Here is a 19,194-nt window from a genome sequence, read left to right as displayed (position 1 = left end):
GTGCTTTCCTGGGAGGCCAGGCTGAGCTCCAGGCTCAGGCTGAAGGAGGACCTGGAAGGGGATGCAGGAAAGGGTCCTGAGTGCAGCTACTGGGGAGCTCCTCTCTGCACACCTCTGGGCCCAGCGGCAAGGCGCCCAGGCAGGACAGACGGCCTCGTGGATGTTTTCACAGCTGTTCTAGAGGACATGGGGGAGTGGGACTTTGGGAATCTGGGCTCCTAGAGGGCCTCTGCCTGCCCGAGCATCCTGCTCCCTACCGTGGTTGCCCCACGTTGTGCCTGCTACTACTTTAGCAGCTCGTGGGCACTGCTGAGTTCCTGTTCCAGACACCTTTTTTGAGTCATTAAATAAATCCTGGGTCAGGCCCACTGCTCTCTTGCTCTATTCCTTGCTTTGCCAAAGTCCTCCTATGGGCAGGCTGGCTCCTTGGGAGGAAGAGGGATGGGGGGTGCGGCTGTGGGAGTGGGGCTGGAGGCTTGGCCACCTAGTTGGGGCCTGATTCTTCCCCCTTCCTGAATCCACAAGGTTGCTCCTTCAGGCCCCTTCTTCACCCTCAGGGAGTGGGATTTAGTAGTGGTTAAGATGTGGGCTCAGGAGTCAGACTTCTGGGCTTCAAGTCTGGGCTTAGCAGCTTAGTGACTAGGCAGAGTACGCTGCCCCACTGTGCCTCTGTTCCTTTCCCTGCTGAGCATGGCATCAATGTTATAGTACTGTTGTGGGGATTAAATGAGTGAATGCATGGGTAACACGTAACAGTGCGGGCTCTGTATGAAGTGGTCCCTAAGCATGATTATTATTTGCCTTCTCACTGCCAGTATATGCAGCCTTTTCCTTTAATTTGCATATGTTCTCTGCTCCCCCACCCTCATCCCTTGCTAAGACTCAGAACCCTAGAAACAGCCATATGGAAAAGTCAGGGACATTTTGTTTCACAGCTGATGCCTGTTTTCTCAGATGTGTCACTAAGAAGGGGATGAGGGTGAGGCAGGGCAGATGTTCACACCTGGATATGGGGGGTGGATGGAGGCAAAACTGCATCCGCATCACACTGCCCTCCTTCACTGCAGGTACGAAGATGAAATTAACCGTCGCACGGCTGCCGAGAATGAGTTCGTGGTGTTGAAGAAGGTAAGCGGGGTAGACAGGTAGGATGGGGGGGCATTGTTTGAAAACACATGGGACAAGGGACCACAGGCCTCTCGCCTGAGCAGCCAGTAGGGTCCTGTGGTCGAGATCTGGCTGGGGTCTACAAGAAGGGAGTGATGGGCTTGGAGAACGACAGATCTGGGAGCCAGGTCCTTCTAGTCCAGCCTGCCTCGCGTGCGTGTATGTGTGTCCGTGTGTGTGTGCGTGCATATCTGTGTGTGTATTTGTGTGTGTGTGTGTGTGTGTGTGTGTGTGTGTGTGTGTGTTTGTGTGTCTGGCAAGTCACTAGACTTGTTTCTGGGCTTGGAGGGGTTAGAATTAAGATTACAGGATGGAAATGAGAAAGGGCAATTTCAACCCCGAATAAGGGAATGTTCTATCATGGTCAGAACATTTAATTGAAAGTAAGCATGGCGTGTGGTGGGCCTGCAATATTTGCTGAATGAATAGGGTGGGCCGCCCTGAGGCAGAGTGAGTTCCCTATCCCTGGAGGTGTGCAAGCTGAGGTTGGAAGGCCTAAGGAATATCTGAGAGAGGCTTGACTTAAGATGCTGATTCAAAGCACACTCACTCTGTGTTCCAAGCCCACACACAGAAATGTAATCTTCCCCAGAGTGCTGGGTCCTTGGAGATTCAGGGATGAGTGGAGCCCTCCTCCCAGGAGTTTAACCACGGGGAAGGATGACTAGCAGGGGCCTAGGTGTCACCTGGACCTGAGGTGTTACCTGTGGCCGGCCTGCCTCAGTGTCACCCAAGCAGCAAGCTCCATATTTAGGCTGGAGATTTTCCATCTCTGGGAGCAATGTCCTCGAGTCTGAATGATTTCATGATCTCCCATTTGGTGAGAATTTGAAGCTCATAAAGTTGAAGTCATTTGTTCAAGTTCATGTAGCTCGTAGGTGGCAGAGCCAGGCGGGTGTGTAAACCATCAAAGCCTTTAGGAACTGGTGAAGTGCTAGGTTTGGGACTATCAGGGCTGAGAAGGCACCTCAGTCCCAGGGATGCGTGGAGATGGTACCTATCTCGCAGCCTGAGGCTTCCAATGGAGGGAGCTTCCTGCCGTGGGCACGTCCCGCAGCCTGGAGGAGCTGTGTGTTCCTTGGTAGGGCAGTGGTCGGGGCTGGATGATGCTTGCTTGCTCCCGCCCCTGATAAATGATTCGTGTACCGAGAACATGGTGACACTCTACCTCTTCTCACCACCACCCCTCCCAGGATGTAGACGTTGCCTACATGAACAAGGTGGAATTGGAGGCCAAGGTGGATGCCTTGAATGACGAGATCAACTTCCTCAGGACTCTCTATGAGGAGGTGAGGACCTCAGGGGTGGGAGAGATGCTAGGTCCTACATTTCCTAACCAGGGAGCCATCTGGTCCACCACTTGCCTCTGGGCCAGTCTGGGTATGTGTTGGGGAGTTTACTCTACTCTTTAATCTTTCTGGATGCAGGAATCTATAGTGGGCAAGGAGTTCAGGAGAAGCTGGGGCAGCACAGAAGAGTGGAGTCAGTCAAAACTGGCCTTCTAGAGACGTGGGATGACCATTTGCCAGGGAGGGGGATTGGGAGGGGCTGAAAGGAACCAAGTGGCTGGGTGGGTTGGCAGGGGAGCCTGAGTCAGGAGAAACTGGAGTGCCTGAGGGTTTACGCCACCCCCTCAGCCACTCTGTCTGTCCACCCCTCCCATCTCCTCTGCTGCTCAGCCTTGCCTTGCCCTCGGCTTCCAGCTCCTTTCCCTCATGTGGATTTAAAAACCTCTTCTTTCCCATCAGTGTGCGTCTCTGGCCTTGTGCAGAAGAGAGGGTGGCCGATCATCTGGTTGATCTGGGACATAATTACACTTGAGGCTGATCACAGACTAGTTCTCATTTCTCTTCAGTTGAGTCTTGGCCTGAGCATCCTGCCTCCATTAGCCCTTCCGAGAGAATTTCCACATGTGTTAATTTCAGGGGCTGGATCCTTGAGTCTGACTTTGGGTTCTTCTCGTCTCAGTGCAAGTCTTCATATGTTATATACGTGTGTGTGTGTGGGTGTGTGTATTAAATACATGTATATGCAATTCTTTTCCTTTGATAAGAGAAATATATACTCATTGCAAAAAATCCAGAACATTAAGTAAAGCAGAAAATAGAAAACAGGCCTCCTATACCTACTCTTATCATTTTGGTGTCTACCTTTTCAGCCTTTTTCTGTGCATGTTTACACTGAGACACAGAAATATATATTGTAATGAAACAGAATCAGTTGTTTTTTCATGTGATGATATATCATGCATTTATTTCCTTGTCTGTAAATACAGCTGTATCATCAGTTTTAAAGGCTGCAGAGGGTTCCATTATAAGGTGGAATATGACATTTTACCCACCACTCATGATCGATCCCCTCACAAGAGACCTCACAGCCAGGAGCCACCACAGTTGACCACACTCTCTCACTTGTTTGTCTGCTGTGGTCCTGCCAGACTCTTATTTGGGAAGTTGCTAACGGGCTCTTCCGGGAGCCAGGGCTGGGCGGAGCCATTTAGCAGGTGCCGGGGCTGTGCCCCTTGCTGCCTGGGTACTCCCTCGCACTCTGGCCTCATCTCCCTTTTTCTTGCTCTAGTGTATGGGGAAGATCCTAGGATGAGAAGGGGGGTCCCAGGGTGGAAAGATCCCAGGGTGGGAACAGGAATGAGTTATGCCCCAGGTCCTGACATTCTGTTCTGTCCCTATAGGAGTTCAAAGAGCTGCAGTCCGAGATCTCAGACACGTCTGTGGTCCTGTCCATGGACAACAGCCGCTCCCTGGACCTGGATGGCATCATCGCTGAGGTCAAGGCCCAGTATGAGGAGATCGCCAACCGCAGCCGGGCGGAGGCTGAGGCCATGTACCAGACCAAGGTGTGCCGCCACTGGAGGAATATTTCCTCTTCCTGGCAGGGTCCTCGGTGGTGGCTTCCCTTACTCCTCACTCAGTCCCAAGCCTTCAGGGCCTGGGTCCCACTGTGCTGACATGCACCAAGGGTTAAGTCTGTGGTGGTCTCCAGTGTCCTGGGAAGAAGAGGAGGCGAAGTCCAGGTCCCTGCCCAGGGAGAGTCCAGCCTGATGGGGTAGGGCAGGGCAGAGGAAATGCACATGGATTAATAATTACTGTAACTAAAATTTGGCAAGTGTGCACAGTGCTAGGCAGTGTTTCAGATATTTTACCGACACTGACTCATTTAACCCACAGAACAGCCCTATTAGGTGGGCACTGTTATTAGCCCCCTTTTACAGATGAGGAAACTGAAGCACCTAGGGGTTAAGTTATTTGTCTAACTCCACACAGCTAGTGAATGGAGGAGCAGGGACTGAATCCTGGGTCCAAGGACTCTGGACCAGGCAGGTTTAATCATTACATGCACCATATGGGAGCAGGGCAGCTGATGGTGCAGGTGCTGAGGGAATGGGCAGCGGGGTGCTGGGGTAAACCAGTGTCCCGGGGGAGGAAGCCTGAGGGTTTAAAAGCAGCACAAAGGAATGTCTCTGCAGAGATAGGAAGTCATCCATGTGAGAACACAGGTATGCCAGTAAGGATACCCAGGTTTAGACTTTCTGTGTGACCTGCAGGCAGTCCTTTCCCTTCTCTGGGACTCATTCTCCTCATCTGTGAAATGGGTGGTGCTGATCAAGGGGTGAACGGGTGAGGATCTGAGACATCCAGTGACTCTCCAGCACTGGGACATCATGGGCATGGGAAGAGCCCCGGGATCAATGGGGATGGGCCCGGGGAGTCATCCTTGTCCTTGTCATGGCTGGGAGGAGACTGAAGCCCTGCCCCGCCCCAATGTCCAAGAGTCCGGCCTCCTGGCATCGGGCAAAGCTTGCTAGGAGTCAGACTGTCCCTCCCTGGGAAGATAAGCTTGGAGGGCTTGTCACTCAGAACCTGGGGCTTTCTTTGGGTGGGGAGAAGACGAGTCACCTGTAATCATGACCACCCCCGCCATCCTTCTCTGTGTGGCCTCTCCAGTTTGAGACCCTCCAGGCCCAGGCTGGGAAGCACGGGGATGAACTTCGGAATACCCGAAATGAGATTGCGGAGATGAACCGGGCCGTCCAGAGGCTGCAGGCGGAGATCGACAGCATCAAGAACCAGGTGGGCCCCAGCCCTCCTCCCTGGGGCATGTGAAGGGCAGCCAGCTAAGGCCAAGCTCAGGATGAGGAGCCGGAGGCTGGGGCGAGGGTGTCAGCCCTGCCCCTACCGCCCTGGAGGCAGAGGCTGGTGCAGCTCAAGTCTCTCTGGCCCACGTGTGAGCTCCCCAGGACGGAATGTTCCTGGCTAGGTCCTGGCTTGACCGAAGGGAGGATAGGGGTCCTAGCTGGGCCTACAGCCCATGGAGGGAGCCTCAGGCTGGCTGGCCAGAGCCACCATTTGTTACCACACTGATACTAGGCCCTCTTCATGCACCTAGCTCTGGGTGTCATCTGCTGTCCCTAGGAGCGGGGGGCCGGAGGAAGCAGAGTCCCTTGCTGTGGCTCGCAAGGCCCTGTCCCATCCACTGACCTCACTCCCCACCGCTCCCTCTCCCGCTGTGCTCTTGTTGCTTCTTGTATCTTCCATTTGCCAAGCATCTTCATGCTTCAGAGCCTTGGCACTGGGTGTTCCTGTCACCTGGAATGTGGTTCTCCCAGCTCCGTACGTGGCTACCCCCTTCTCCCCCCTGGGCTTTAGGACGGAAGACCTCTTCTCAGGGATCTCTCTCAGCAGTCTGTATGAGGTTCCCTGAAACACTCATTACTCTCTGAAATTCTCTGTCTTATTGACTACTGACTTACTAGGTAAGTCTTATTAATTAAGTATAAACAAGTATTGTCCCCCACCTCCACTGGAATATTCAAAATGCCTTAAGAGCAGGGACCCTGTCTCTGTCTGGTTCACTGCTCCTCCCTGCCCAGCACCTCACTCATGGTCAGGGCACAGGTTTCAGATAACAGACTGATGGGAGGATGTGCTGTGAAGCTGGGGTGGGGCACATTGATGAGGAAGGGTCCCCCAAGCCCTGGCCAAGGCATGGGGGTGGGAGGGCAGCGAAGCCAGAGCAGGGGTCTGCAGTGGGGAGGGAGAGAAGCCAATGGGTGCAGCAGCTTCAGAGGGCTAAGTCTCAGGTGAGCCAGAGCCTGGGAGGTGGGGGTGATCTACCCAGAAATGTCCTCCCCTTGGATTCCTGCAGGCCTGTTTACATGAGGGGGAGGGCAGAGGCTGCCTCCTGGCATAGATGCAGGGCCATGAATCACCGGTGCAGCGAGCCCAGCATCCAGGCCAGGAGGGGAGGCACAGAATAATAAATGACCATTTCCAAAATCCCTTGTCACATCTGGTTCTCCTCTTCCCATGCCAAGGCAGAGCCACACCCTGGAGCTGGGGGAGTCTACCACCATCAAGGGGCTCAGAGGCAGTGGGATGGCCCTGCCAAGGGGGCACCAGTGTGACAGGGAAGGGCACCGACCAGTGGATGGGGGCAGAGGGCATCAGCCAGCCTCCTGGGGAGGATTGGGGGTGTTGGCAGCGAGGCAGAGTGCATGCGCTGAGAGGAAAGGATCTGAGGGCAGAGGACAGTCATGAGAAGGAAGGAGTAGGAGCGCTGGGCTTGGGGATGGGGATGGTGGCCCTCTGAGCTGGACAAGAGGCCACCCAGGACTGGACAGGCTCTTCTAGTTGGGGATGGGCCACAAGAGGGAATAGTAAGGCGTGGCAGGAAGCTGCAGCTGCGTTGCAAGTCCGTTGAGCATCACACCACCCCTGTCCAAATCGGGGGAATTATTGATCTGGGGTGTGAGGGTTTCAAGCAGTGTCTCTATGCTCCAGGTCTCCCTGTTCTGGGCATGTTCCAAACTGGTTCATGTTTTGAAGGTACTTTTGGTTCCGGTCAGCTGCCTGAAATTTGGGGACTAAACTAGGATCCCATGGACTTGGAGCTTCTCCAGCCAGGGTTTAAGGGTGGTGGGCATGTGTAAATCATAATAGCATTTATTAAACATTTACTGTATGTTAATTACACTGTGAGGCCTTGTATATTATCTCATTTAATACTTTGCAGTATCCCTGTGAGGTAGAAACTGTGATTGATGCTATTTCAGAAAAGAGGAGACTGGCTTAGAAGGGTTGATTCTAAGATCACATGGCTTGTAAGTTGCAGAGCCAGAGTTGGAACCTAGGTATTAGATATCAAAACCTATGTCTTAAACCCTTAGGATTCCGTGGTGCTTGGGGGAGTGGGCTGGTGCCAGTGAAGCCACTGTAAGCAAGTTGCCCACATGCTGACTGCAGGATGGGGAGGCAGGAAGGCTGTGACTGGTAAGGCCTGCCCTCTAGCTCACAGCTCCACTTCCGCCCACAGCGTGCCAAGTTGGAGGCTGCCATCGCTGAGGCTGAGGAGCGTGGGGAGCTGGCACTCAAGGATGCACGCACCAAGCAGGAAGAGCTGGAGGCTGCCCTGCAACGAGCTAAGCAGGACATGGCCCGGCAGCTCCGGGAGTACCAGGAGCTGATGAATATCAAGCTGGCCCTGGACATCGAGATTGCCACCTACCGCAAGCTGCTGGAGGGCGAGGAGAGCAGGTGAGGACACAGAAGCTGGGAAGGGGATCCCTCTGGGGCTCAGTAGGGCCTGGGGCTTAACATCCCTCCACCTGCAAGCATTTCCTGCGTACACTCTTCGGCAGGGCACTGGGAGTGGGAGGTGTAGGGAGGGTACAGATGATGCTTGCTTATTGCCCTGGATGAGATGACTTTTTAGATGGAAAGACCATATGGTGTAAAGCTTAGTGGGTGGGAAAGTTGAGGGGATAACAGCGCTTTTGGTGTGTGTGGCCATTAGCAGGGTCATCTTATCTGAGCCTCAGAACACCTGAATAGGTGAGCAAGTCAGGTATTACTGAGTCCCTAGTTTACAGAAGGAAAACTGGTTAGTTTTATCAATTGAGGGGACAGGGCCAGTGTGCAGTCAAGCTCTGCTGATTCCTGGTTCTAGTGGCGTCAGTGTCTCACTACATAACTGAGTGCTAAGTCCCATGGTATTGCCCGATCCTGGTGGAGAGGTGAATTTCCCCTGTCCCTAGAGAGATCTGCATACTCACCTGAAGCCTGAGACAAGGCTGGACTGGGCTAGTCTTACAGGAAGTTTTTCATGAGAGCCGCGGAACCTCTGAACTTGGGCCTTCATACTTACTGTGATTGATTGGTTGACTCATTTGGTCAATAGACAAGGGGCCTGGAAGCTTCCTAGCATCCCCATCTCTTGCCCTTAGTTTTGCTCCGCCCCCTTCCTGGACTTGGGGCTGCTGGAGATAAATGGACTTCCCTCCCTCCCTCCACTAAATGGAGACCTCCTTTACCCCTCTGCAGAGTAAATGCATCTGGAAGGCCGAGGGCTTGGTGTCAATGGGGCTGTGAGTCAAAAAGCAAATGTATCCAGCTGTCTGGGGTGGATTTTTAATTTCCAGTACAAGACTTGTTTCAGCCCCACAGGCTGCTGAAAGCCACTCCACCTCCCTCCCCCTCTCTCCTCAGTCCAGGCTGGAGCTGAATTCACTCAATCAACAATTCACTAATTATTTCAACACACATTAAGTGATTACCGTGTGCCAGATCTCATGCTAGGGACTGGAGATGCAGGATTCAATAAGCTACAGCCTACTTTGAGGATTTTATGGTCCAATCAGGGGAGGCAGCCATCCACATAAACAATGAAGGTGGCTGCTGTTGACCAACTCCTGAGTGCCAGGGTTTTAGGTAAGTTATGTTATAAGTAACAAACAACCCTGTGAGGTTGGTACTGAGTTAGGTGAGGAAATGGAGGCTCCGAGACACTCCCCAGGTCATGTAGCCAGTAGTCAGGAGGGCTGAAGTGAACCCCCATCCCTACTCCTCACTCATTTTGTAACAAGGCTGAAGGAAGGCTGGGCATGTGGGGACAAAGCAAAGGAGCATCAGTCCTGCCTGAGGCCTGGACAGAGGGGTGTGGGAGTTCTTCTTCCAGTGCTGAGGCCCTCACAGGTCTTTCCTCTGCCCCCAGGTTGACCGGAGATGGAGTGGGAGCCGTGAACATCTGTAAGTTCTTGGCTGTGGGCCCGTCCCCTCTGCTGTGCAGACTAGGCTGGGTCTGTAGGATGGCACATTGGCCTGAGGGCCTGGCCTTGTGGCAGCCGGGAGCCTCCTTCCCTTTGACAGTTTTCAGTAGGGACCCTTATGCTCCCATCCAGCCAGGCAGGCTCAACAGCCCAGGGGAGCCGTGCAAGAGGGCAGGGTGGGGCTGGGGGCAGCGTGGACCAGAGGTTCACCACTGTTGGAGGCTCCTTCTGGGCTGGCCCTGGCTGTTGTGGGAAGGGGAGGTGGGTGGGGGGAGGGAGATGGGCAGCTGCGGCAGGAGGGTGGGGCCTCGGGTGGTGGGCCTCACTCTGATGGAGACCTCCTCCCTTCTCACTCAGCTGTGGTGAATTCCACTGGTGGTGCTGGCAGTCGGCTGACCTTCGGAGGAACCATGGGCAGCAATGCCCTGAGATTCTCCAGTGGCGGAGGGCCCGGGGCCCTCAAGACCTACTCCATTAGGACCACATCTGCTACTGGCAGGAGCACCCTCAACTGAGCCCCGGGTGTGGGAGACCCTTACCCTGACCCCATAGTTACAAGACAAGTCCCATCCCTGGTCCCAAGACTGCAAGGCAGTCTGAAAAATGATGTCAGAATAGCTTCCAATAAAGTAGCCTCTTTCTGAGGCCTGGGCCAGCCCCAGCTCAGCCCCTGGTATCCTGGCTTCATTAGGCTGGGCAGGGAAAGTGGTGGGGAGGGAGGGGCTCTAGGGAGCACATCGTCTGTCCTGATTACTGGGGGAGCACATGGGTGACATGGGGGAGCTGCCCTGAGGAGCTTGGTTTTTATCCAGAGAGAGGCCTTGGCCCCCACCCAGGGCCAGGGCTGATTCAGCTCTTTCCTGAAGAAGCCCAGAGACCCCAGAAGTGCTGGCTCTGCCAGGAAGTGGGCACTGGAGTCCTCCCCTGTGGAGGGGGTGGGAGGGCTGTTTGCACCCCCACTCCCAATACCCTGTGCTGTCAGAGAACGCTCCTTAGTGGTGAGAAGGCTGCAAATACTCAGCCGTCCAGGCCTGGGTCTCGCGTGGACCAGCCAGCTGGCAGATCAGCCGCCCTCAGCCCTTCCTGGTGCTGGATCTGCCAGTCCCTGGGGCCCACGATGGGGTGTGTGTCTGGGGTCCTGGAGGGGGCTCTGGGGGCCTGGGATTCGGTGGGGGTGATAGTGTTGGGAGAAGGTCTGTGTGTGTTTGGGAGGGGTGCGGGGTGGAGGAGGGGTCCCAGAGTCTAGATGCCTGGTAGGGGGCCCTGGGCCTAGGTCGTGGGCTGAGGGATGGGCTGTGAATCAACCCCTGGGGGTGGGAGGAGAGGAGGGTATTTGTGTATTGTGTGTGCTTAATGGGGCATCTATATATGTCAGGGTCTCTAAGGGGGGTCTGTCTGTGAGTATGTGCAGTGTTTTGGGGTCTGTGCTTGGTCATCTCCATCCCCGACGGACAGCAGCACATATGATGGGCACTGGGGGAGAGGTAGGAGGTCTCTATGTCTGGGACCCCCTGGGGGTGATGGTGGTGGTGTGTGTGGGGGGTTGGGGGTACTATCTCAGGAGTGCTGGTTTCTAGGGGGAGGTGAAGTCTGCGTATTTGATCTCACAGTCAGAACTTTTCATATGTTGAGGTGGGGGTGGAGTGGGGGAGTGGAGGAAGTGGACCACTGGAGTCCCAGCGGCTGCAAGTGATGAGGTCCACACCAGAGATGTCAGGAAAGCCAGGCCCTTCCCCTTCTGGCTCAGGCTCCTCCCTGTGGCCTTTCTCACTTCCCTTCTAGCTCCTCCTCGTGCTTCTGTTGTGTCTGGGTTTTGGGGGCTGTGGGTCCATGTCCCCCTGCACCATTCAGTGTGGCACCAGGGGGTGGTGCCTTAGAGACACTGTCCCTCAGTCCGCTGTCCCTCTTTGCTGAGAACATCTCCTCTGTTGCCTCAGAGAGGGGCGAAAACTGAGCCGGAAGGTCACATGTGTAGGCAGAAATGTGTGTAGGGAGATTCTTGGAGCACATTATAAATGACCCAGGAGCTTTATTGGAAACTTGGAGACCTCGGCTGAGAGAGGGAGAGAGAGCCAGGCAGCAGCTAATGTTGTCTCCTGGGAGACACAACCTCAGTCACCACGGGAGAGTTTAGAAGGCTGGGGAGGGGGCAGCAGCTCCACATCAGAGGGGCTCTGCGACCAATCTGTCCCTTAGAAGCCACAGGCATCCAAGCCCCTAGAGCAGCCAGAGTCAGGATTTGCCTAGGGCTGGAGGAAACCAGTCATTTAGACTCTGGGGATGGAGGGGAGATGCCAGACCTGCCGGCAAGGCGCCCGGCCCTCCCTGGAAGAAATGAAGAGAGGAAGCAGGAGAGAGATGCAGGTAAAGAAGGCAGCAGTTGGGGCTGATCATGCCGGCTGGTTCCCGAGGCCCTTCTGCCCAGCAAGTGCAGGGGCTTTAGGATCTCCGGGACCCGCCGCTGAAGGCAGGGACGCTTGGCTCGCGGAGCCGCGTCTGTACAAAGTGGGAGGAGCTACACAAACCGCAGCAGGCGGCCGCCGCCGCTGCTCCGGCCGCAGGGCGCGCACAGGCCGGTGCGCACCGCCACGTTCCCGGTGCAGGGGGCGCTGCAGACGCTGCCCGTCACCGGCCGGGCGCCGGACACCCAGAGGTCCCCGCAGATGACCCCTCCCCGGGAGCTGCCGACACCTGTTGGGGAGGACAGGAATTAGTACCCGAGGGAGGTGGGCGCCAGCAGCAGCCCCTTGCCTGCTGTCCAGAGTACCCCCGCCTTCCCTTGTTCAGAGCTCCTTCCCTCTGTTTCTATTCTCCCTTCCCCCTCATACACCCTCACATCTGGGCAGACCTTCCTGCAGTCTAACCTCAAGCATCCTTGAGAAAGTTGTTAGCCCAGGCCCTCCATTTAGGCAGTAATAGCTATTTAAGTTCTCATAATCATTCACTGCCACATCTCCCACCTTCCTTTCAGGATCTTAAATGTGGCCAGCACTGGCTTCCTGCTTTTGCAAATAAAGTTTTATTAGAACCCAGCCACATCTATTTGTTAAGTATTGCTTGGTGGTGGCTGCTTTCACATTACAAGGACAAGTTGAGCAGTTGAGCAGACACTGCCTGACCCACAAGCCTAAAGTATTTACTATCTGGCCCTTTAAGAAAACGTTTGTTCATCAGGAAACCTGACCCCCTATTTCAGAACCCACAGTATAGATTACTTACAGACATTTAGAGCACCAATACCCTCATATAACCTTGTTGGGAGAGCAAAGAGACAAAAATTAGTTGAGGGGAGCAGAACCTGCAAATTTCCTCCTTCAAGTAATGTTGATGCAAATTAGATGCAAATAACATGCAAACATGCTCCTGACTCTAAGAACAGTTTGGAGGATGAAGAGATACCCTCCCCCAGGTGTGATTCTCACCTCTGCTCCTCGCCCTCCAGCAGGCGCTGGTAGGTGGCGATCTCGATGTCCAGGCCCAGCTTGGAGTTCATCACCTCCTGGTACTCCCTGAGCAGGCAGGCCATGTCCTGCTTGGCCTTCTGCAGGGCTTCCTCCAGCCCCGCCAGTTTGCAGCAGGCATCATTCAGGGCCTCCTCGCCCTGCTGCTCAGCCTGGGTCACTGCTGCCTCCAGCTTGGAGTTCTGGTAGCAGGGGAGGGTTATTGAGGTTCCCTGTTCTGCATTCAAGGTCAGAGGCCAGGTACCCACTGACCACTGACTGTCAGAGGAAGGCGGGGCCTTACTCATTTGTTAGGTCAGAGGTTGCAAATTAGCATTCCTTGGGAATGTTGGCAGTGTCTTTAATTTTTGAACTTCAATATTAAAATCCAGATTCCTGGCTTCTCTTGAAAAATCAGAGGACCTGGCCACACTGGACCGTAGGAACTGCCTCAGTTGTCTCTGATCAGCTTTGCCCTTAGTGTTTTCCAGTTTACCACACCCTAGTGCCTCCAATACAGCCTGCTTCACTCACAACCTCTGGGGACCTCTGAGTGTGTGATCACCGATCTAGAACAATGGGCCAGAGAGGTGAAATGGCTTCCCCCAAATCACATGGTGAGCTAGTGGCAGGGCTGGTTTGAGACCCCAGGTTTCCTGTCCCGCAGACCAGTGCTGTTTCCTCTGCCCCATTCTGCCCCTAAGACCATGAAAGCCCCGGTCATTCCATCCCCCTCCAATACCTCTCCCCACTCCACCCCACATTCAGTGGGAACGGATTGTGTTTCCATGGAGGGGACTTGCCGAAAGTTTGATGTTGCTCCTTTCCCCACACTTTGGCAAGGGGTCTGACTTAAAATCCCTCAGCTGCAGGTTAGCTCTGTTCTCTTTCTACACTGAGGGGTGCACCAGGCGCCTGTACCTGGCACTTGGGGTTCTCCACCTCGGCCGTCAGCCTCTGGATCATGCGGCTCAGCTCGTTGATCTCCTCCTTGGTGCGGCGCAGGGTCTCGCTGTGCCGGGCCGGGCCACTGTGGCCTTCATCTCCTCACACTGAGGGGGGAAGCAGAGAGGCTCATGGCGCTCAGGATATGTCATCCCACTGAACCCCACATCTGCACATCTGCACATCTGCCACTGCATCCTGAGAGCTGCCTGCCCTTCCCTTGCCCATCCCACCTAGACAAAGGCTGAAGTCTTTATGCATCCGCCCTGCTGGGGTTCTGAGAAGGGGACGCTGGGCCACTCACCTTGCTGCGGTACCAGGACTCGGCCTCAGCCCGGCCACGGCTGGCAATGTCGTCGTACTGAGCCTTGATCTCGGCCACAATGCTGTCCATGTTCAGATTCCGGCTGTTGTCCATCTTGACAGTGACTGAAGTGTCTGAGATGTGGGCTTGGAGGACCTGAAGCTCCTGGGGGTGGGGTATGGGGGAGTGATAAGAGCTTCTTGGACCAGGACCCCACTCCCGGCAGCCCACCCTCTCCCAGTCCTTCCCTATCCCCTGCCCCTGCTTCCTTCACAGTCTCTGAAGCTTCATCTCCAAGGCGGTCTCCCCACCTCAACCCTGGAACCTCTCAGTGCTCCTCAGGCCCAGAATCCCAAGGCTGAGAGGAGCCCAGGTCTGAGGCCCACTGCCTGATTTCAGTCATGGCCTCCTGCCTCCATCCTTTAGGTCTAGGACCAGAATTTACAATGTGTGATAATTGCCACCACAGTAACCAGGAACGCAGCTTGTGTGGGCTTGGCCAATGACACACGAAACTATTGTTCTTCACCTTCTGACAGTAAACCTGCCTTGGGTCCCTCAACTCTGCTCTGCACCCCCCTACCCAGAAGCCAAATGGTGGCAAGTCCTTTCCAGTGTGCCACTGCTCTGTGACTTCTCACCTCCTGATACAGCTGCTTCAGGAAATCTATCTCTTGGATGAGGGCCTCCAAGTTGGCTTCCATGTCCGACTTGTGGAGGTAGGCACAGTCCACCTCTTAAAGCGAGAGAGCAGCACAGGGGTCTCACTGGGGAGGCAACATAGAGCTCTCCCCACCAGGGAGGGGCACCCCATAGGCTGGGCACACTCCCCGGACCCTCCTTAGCTGTTCATCCTAGAGCTTGGTGTCTAGGGGTTTGGTGAAGTCCTCTATGCAGTTGAAGGTGTCAGGAGCAGGTCTGGGTAAAGGAGGGGGTCCCAAGGTTTCTAGGCACTTCCTCTGGTACCCACTGGGATGGTCCCACTAGAAACCACATCTTGCACTATCATGAAACTTAGGATTGGGTATAAAATGGCTCAGTTCTAATGATGCCCCACCCCTCTCTGCTCTGGAATCTTATGGAAAGAAATCTAGAGATCTGCCCCCAAGCCAGCGTGACGCAGGGAGAGACCCTTGATCTCTGTGTCTCAGTTTCCTCCCAGTAATCCTTGCCTTCCTCACATGGAGGTGGCTGGAAGGACCTGATGAGAGTCCATAGAATGGCACTGGTGCTGAGTCAAGATTAAGAGGTGAGGAACACCGGCACTGTTCACGCCAGCATTTCCCAACTGTTGCCAGCCTGAGAATGGAGCTATACCCTAGCATTCATGTGCTCTTTCATTCACAAGAATGTATGGGGTGCCTATTCTCTGCCAGGCACAGGGCAGTAGGAGGTGAGAAGCCATTGCCAGATGGGAATTACCTTGGATGGGGGAAGGTTGCCCTGCTTGGAGCAGGCAGTGTACTTTGATGTCCAGGACCGCCCAGGGAGCATTGGGATATTTGGGGGAGAAACAGGGACAGGTTGGGCAGGGTGATTCTGGAGGAGTCGCTCAGCCTTTCTGAATTACAGAGAGCTCCCTCCTGCCTCTGTCCTTGGTTCTGAGCTGTGGGATGAGTAATCTGGGATCACTCACCTTCTTCAGGGCCCCAAATTTATTCTCAGTGGTGATCCTTAGTGTCACCTCCTCCTCATACCTGGGGACACAAAGGGTATAAGTTTCAGTGGTTAGAGCTTCAGTAGGCTGGGATTTGAAGAGAAAAGAAGAGAATGAAGGCCCAGACAAACACATTCCAGAAAATGGATCTTTTGGAGGTGGTCATAGAATCAAAAAGTGTACATCCCTTTCGTCTGGGCACTCAAACCAACCACATCACACACAACTCTTCCCATTTCAGAGAATCTCATTCCTGATATGGGCTGGGGTGGGTGCCTTGCACATTTTTGTAGGAAAGTTCTTCTTGTGGTCTAACTCAAATCTATCCTGCTTTGACTTCATCTCATTTCCTTTCTCCATACCCTCCTCCCCAAGGCACTCACTCACTTATTCTTGTAGCCCTCCAGCACCTCCTACACGTGGTTGAGCTCCGAGGCCAGCCTCCCGCTGTCAGTCTCCATGCGCTTAGTCTCCCGCCTCAGTGTCTGGATGTAGCCCTCGAACAGTGGCTCCAGGTTGTTCTCGCGGCATTCTTGGTTCTGGTAGAACTGCAGCTTGGTCTCCAGAAGTTTGTTCTGCTGCTCCAGGAAGTGCACCTGCCACCCAGGGTGGGAGAGACTCAATGGGAGGAGCCAATATCCCCAGCCCTCTGCAGAGAGCAGGCAGAGTGAGATGGAATTATCAGTGAGCCACGCAGAATCGAGGGCTGGATGGAATGGCCTCAGCTGGGCTCTCGTGGCCTGAGGAGGCACCCAGAGAATCTTTGTTTCATGACTGCTTGTTCAGGCCTGAGTGAGATTCTGTCCTTTGTGGACAGCTGAGGGCTTGCTGAACAGTTGTCTGAATGGATGGTCAAGGTGGGAGGGGCTTCCCAGCAGGGAACGTAATCTCCACCAAGCAGGATGGCTGGGGTCTCAGGTGGGCTAAAGTCCTATGTTGGACACTCAGATGTGTCTGGAGGCCAGGCAGGTAATATGAACAAGGGAAGGTTTTGGAAAATAGGGAGGGTGGGGACTGCAGGGAAGCAAAGCATGCAAGCCTTCACTGCAAGTCATTCAGGCTGGAGAGATGGGACGGCACCAGTCACTGCGGAGCCAGAGAGGACACCGGCAAACAAGACGCCAAGTGGAGGACCCCTGGCTTCTGGTTTTCCTCTTCGCAGATTTTTTAGCTGGAGTTGAGACAGTCCCTTGCCTTTTAGCCTTCGTATCCTTTCATCCAACTCAGTGAGTGCAGCTGGGAAATCCCCAGTTGGAACTTCTGGAAATGGGGAATGGGGACGGCTGATATTACATGGGATCACTTTAGGTATCTTAGCTGACAAGGCTTGAGCTGTGGTGGGGCGTCTCATTGCTTTGTCCCCATCTTTCCTTTCACAGTCACGGCTCAGACTCTGCGTCACGCACAGCTCTGGAGTGGAGAGCTCTGGGTCTGAGAGGAGAAGCCACTGGCCAGCGGCACACAGAGAATCAGTGGAGAAACTGAACATGGAGCCCAAGCCTGCTTGTGGGCCAGGACCCTTTCCACTTCACCCTCTGGCCACCGTTTCTGGATGGGCGCGCTAAAACACTCCGGGCGCAGTGTCTGCTGAGGAGGACTGACTCCTGCTGGAGGGGACCAAGCTTGGGATCCTCTAGCCCCAGGGACCTGGAGAGCAGAGGAGAGCCCGGGCTTGGAGTTCTACTCTGCCACCCACTCTCAGTGGCTCTTGGGCAGACCCTGCCCTATATCCTTCCCTCTTTTCCCTTCTGTGTGCGCTGAGAGGGCTGCACTGGTGGCAGTGATTCTCCGGTATGAACCCTTCACAGGCTGACTTCAGGATTTTGCAGTCCCCTCGTACTATTTTACTCATGATCGATCTATAAATGAATCTGTTTAACATTTACATTTCAATGGGGTTAAAGGGGTAACTGTATTACCACCATCTTTGTAAGACCAATATCACTAGGCATACATAAGGGGAAATCAGAAGGCATTAAATTCTAGCTGAAACTTTTGTCCCAGACAGCACTGAAGCTGAGGCCTGCTGCCTTTTATTAGAAGTGGGAATGGAGTAAGTGTTAGAGAGATATTAAAGACATATTAGCATCCAATGAGATTTTCTCCATTTCATCTCAAGGACTGAAACAAACATGAAAAGAGATAAATTTTCTCATCAGGTGTTTCAATGTTATTTAATGCTTTAATGGACCACCTAAAAATATCACATAAAATAGCAGCAGTCTCCATTCCCCATTTCTAGGAGAGACTGGCCTGGAAATTCTCAGGTCCTTCCAGAACTTCCAGGCTCAGGAAGGGTAGGATCAAGGACATGCATCTTGTCTGTGGGGATTCTGCCTGTCTGGACAGAGGCTGTATATAATAACAGTGTTCTAAATGGGATCCCCTCCTTTCTATTCGTCTCTCTGTGTCTGTCTGTGTCCTGGATGTATGTCCATCTCCATCAGACTGGGAGCTCACCAAAACCACATCTCTCCTGCCCCTGACTCCTGTTTTAGTGCCCACCCAGGAAGGGAAGGTTCAGGAAGGGTGTGATCAAGGACACCCACCTTGTCAATGAAGGCAGCAAACTTGCTGTTGAGGCTCTTGATCTGCTCCTTCTCCTCCTGCTTCACGCACTGCGCGGTGGAGTCAACCTCCAGGTTGAGGGGCGCCAGGAGGCTCTCGTTGACAGACACGGTGGTGATGCTGGGAGGGCTGGGTCCACACACGCCGCCTGAGCGATACCCGAAGCTGCGACCGCAGGAGCCGGCGCGGAAGCCTCCGCAGACGCTGCTGCTGCCGAAGCCCCCGGTGAGGCCGCGGTAGCAGGAGATGCCGCGGTAGGGGGCGGCCGTGATGCAGCAGCGGCCGGGCCGGGGCCCGCAGGCGGAGGCGCAGGTGAAGGCGCGGACCCCGCAGGGGGTGCCGAGGCACGAGGAGAGACAGGACATGGTGCGGCGGCGGAGGCTGGACCCCGGCACCCGCGCTGCACCCTATATCGCGGCCCGCGGGCCGGAAGAGGGAGCGCGAGGTGAACGTGTTTACAAGCTTGGAAGGCGGGCCTCCCGCCTCTGCTAGCCGGGAATCAAAGCGAGCTGGGCCTCCTGGCCGCCTCCATAAAACGGCGTTCACCTCCCGCCTGCGCTTCATGGGGCCCGGAAGCACCTGGTGGGCTCCGCCGGCGCCTTGCGCTGCGGGCTCGGGGCAGTCCCCTTCGGCCCCTCGGGCCAGACTCGACCAGGTAGCTCGGGTCATTAGCTCTAGTCCCAGGCTGCGCACCTGGGCACACTCGGCCCCCTCATTTCAGTTCTAGCCCTGCAGGCTGGGAAGCCTGATCTTAGTTACCTGCGCATCTCCGTATGTTGTTGGGGGCGAGTACGTGTGTGTGTGTGTGTGTGTGTGTGTGCAGCAGGGAGTTGCTGGGAGGACCTAATGGCACAAGGGACAGGAAAGCATTTAAGGCCCTACCTAGCGCTTAATAAGAGCTCCACAAAAGTTTGTTTATTTGTTTGTTTGTTTGTTCTATTTATTTTACTATTATTATTTTGCCATTCATCCTGTCTGCCTTGGGGCAAAACCTTTTTCTCTCTCTCAGAACTCAGCTCATGGCTCCTCCCCTAGTAAGTGGGATATCCTC

At 54.6% G+C, this 19,194-nt stretch overlaps 2 protein-coding genes across 2 annotated transcripts in view; one reads left to right on the top strand and one right to left on the bottom strand.

Annotated features, from left to right (window-relative positions):
* Nucleotides 1–9,897, top strand: part of KRT7 (keratin 7) — a 46,807-nt gene extending 36,910 nt beyond the window's left edge. Inside the window, exons 4-10 of the mRNA XM_015238147.2 lie at nucleotides 1,068–1,128; nucleotides 2,361–2,456; nucleotides 3,857–4,021; nucleotides 5,130–5,255; nucleotides 7,498–7,718; nucleotides 9,175–9,209; nucleotides 9,587–9,897. Coding sequence (XP_015093633.2) covers nucleotides 1,068–1,128; nucleotides 2,361–2,456; nucleotides 3,857–4,021; nucleotides 5,130–5,255; nucleotides 7,498–7,718; nucleotides 9,175–9,209; nucleotides 9,587–9,744 — 862 coding nt within the window. The 3' untranslated portion in view covers nucleotides 9,745–9,897. The remainder of the gene's footprint in view (nucleotides 1–1,067; nucleotides 1,129–2,360; nucleotides 2,457–3,856; nucleotides 4,022–5,129; nucleotides 5,256–7,497; nucleotides 7,719–9,174; nucleotides 9,210–9,586) is intronic.
* A 1,337-nt stretch (nucleotides 9,898–11,234) lies between these two features.
* LOC102545800 (keratin, type II microfibrillar, component 7C-like) lies at nucleotides 11,235–18,855 on the bottom strand. Its single transcript, XM_072972763.1, is given in 10 exon segments — nucleotides 11,235–11,920; nucleotides 12,449–12,480; nucleotides 12,652–12,872; nucleotides 13,591–13,695; nucleotides 13,698–13,721; nucleotides 13,919–14,083; nucleotides 14,560–14,655; nucleotides 15,555–15,615; nucleotides 15,963–16,171; nucleotides 18,125–18,855. Coding segments are annotated over 10 exon segments (1,473 nt in total). The 5' UTR covers nucleotides 18,509–18,855; the 3' UTR covers nucleotides 11,235–11,744.
* Nucleotides 18,856–19,194: the final 339 nt, after the last annotated feature.

Source organism: Vicugna pacos, chromosome 12 (assembly GCF_048564905.1).
Source record: "Vicugna pacos chromosome 12, VicPac4, whole genome shotgun sequence".
Classification (NCBI taxonomy): Eukaryota; Metazoa; Chordata; class Mammalia; order Artiodactyla; family Camelidae; genus Vicugna; species Vicugna pacos.
This window is presented reverse-complemented; position numbering and strand designations above follow the sequence as displayed.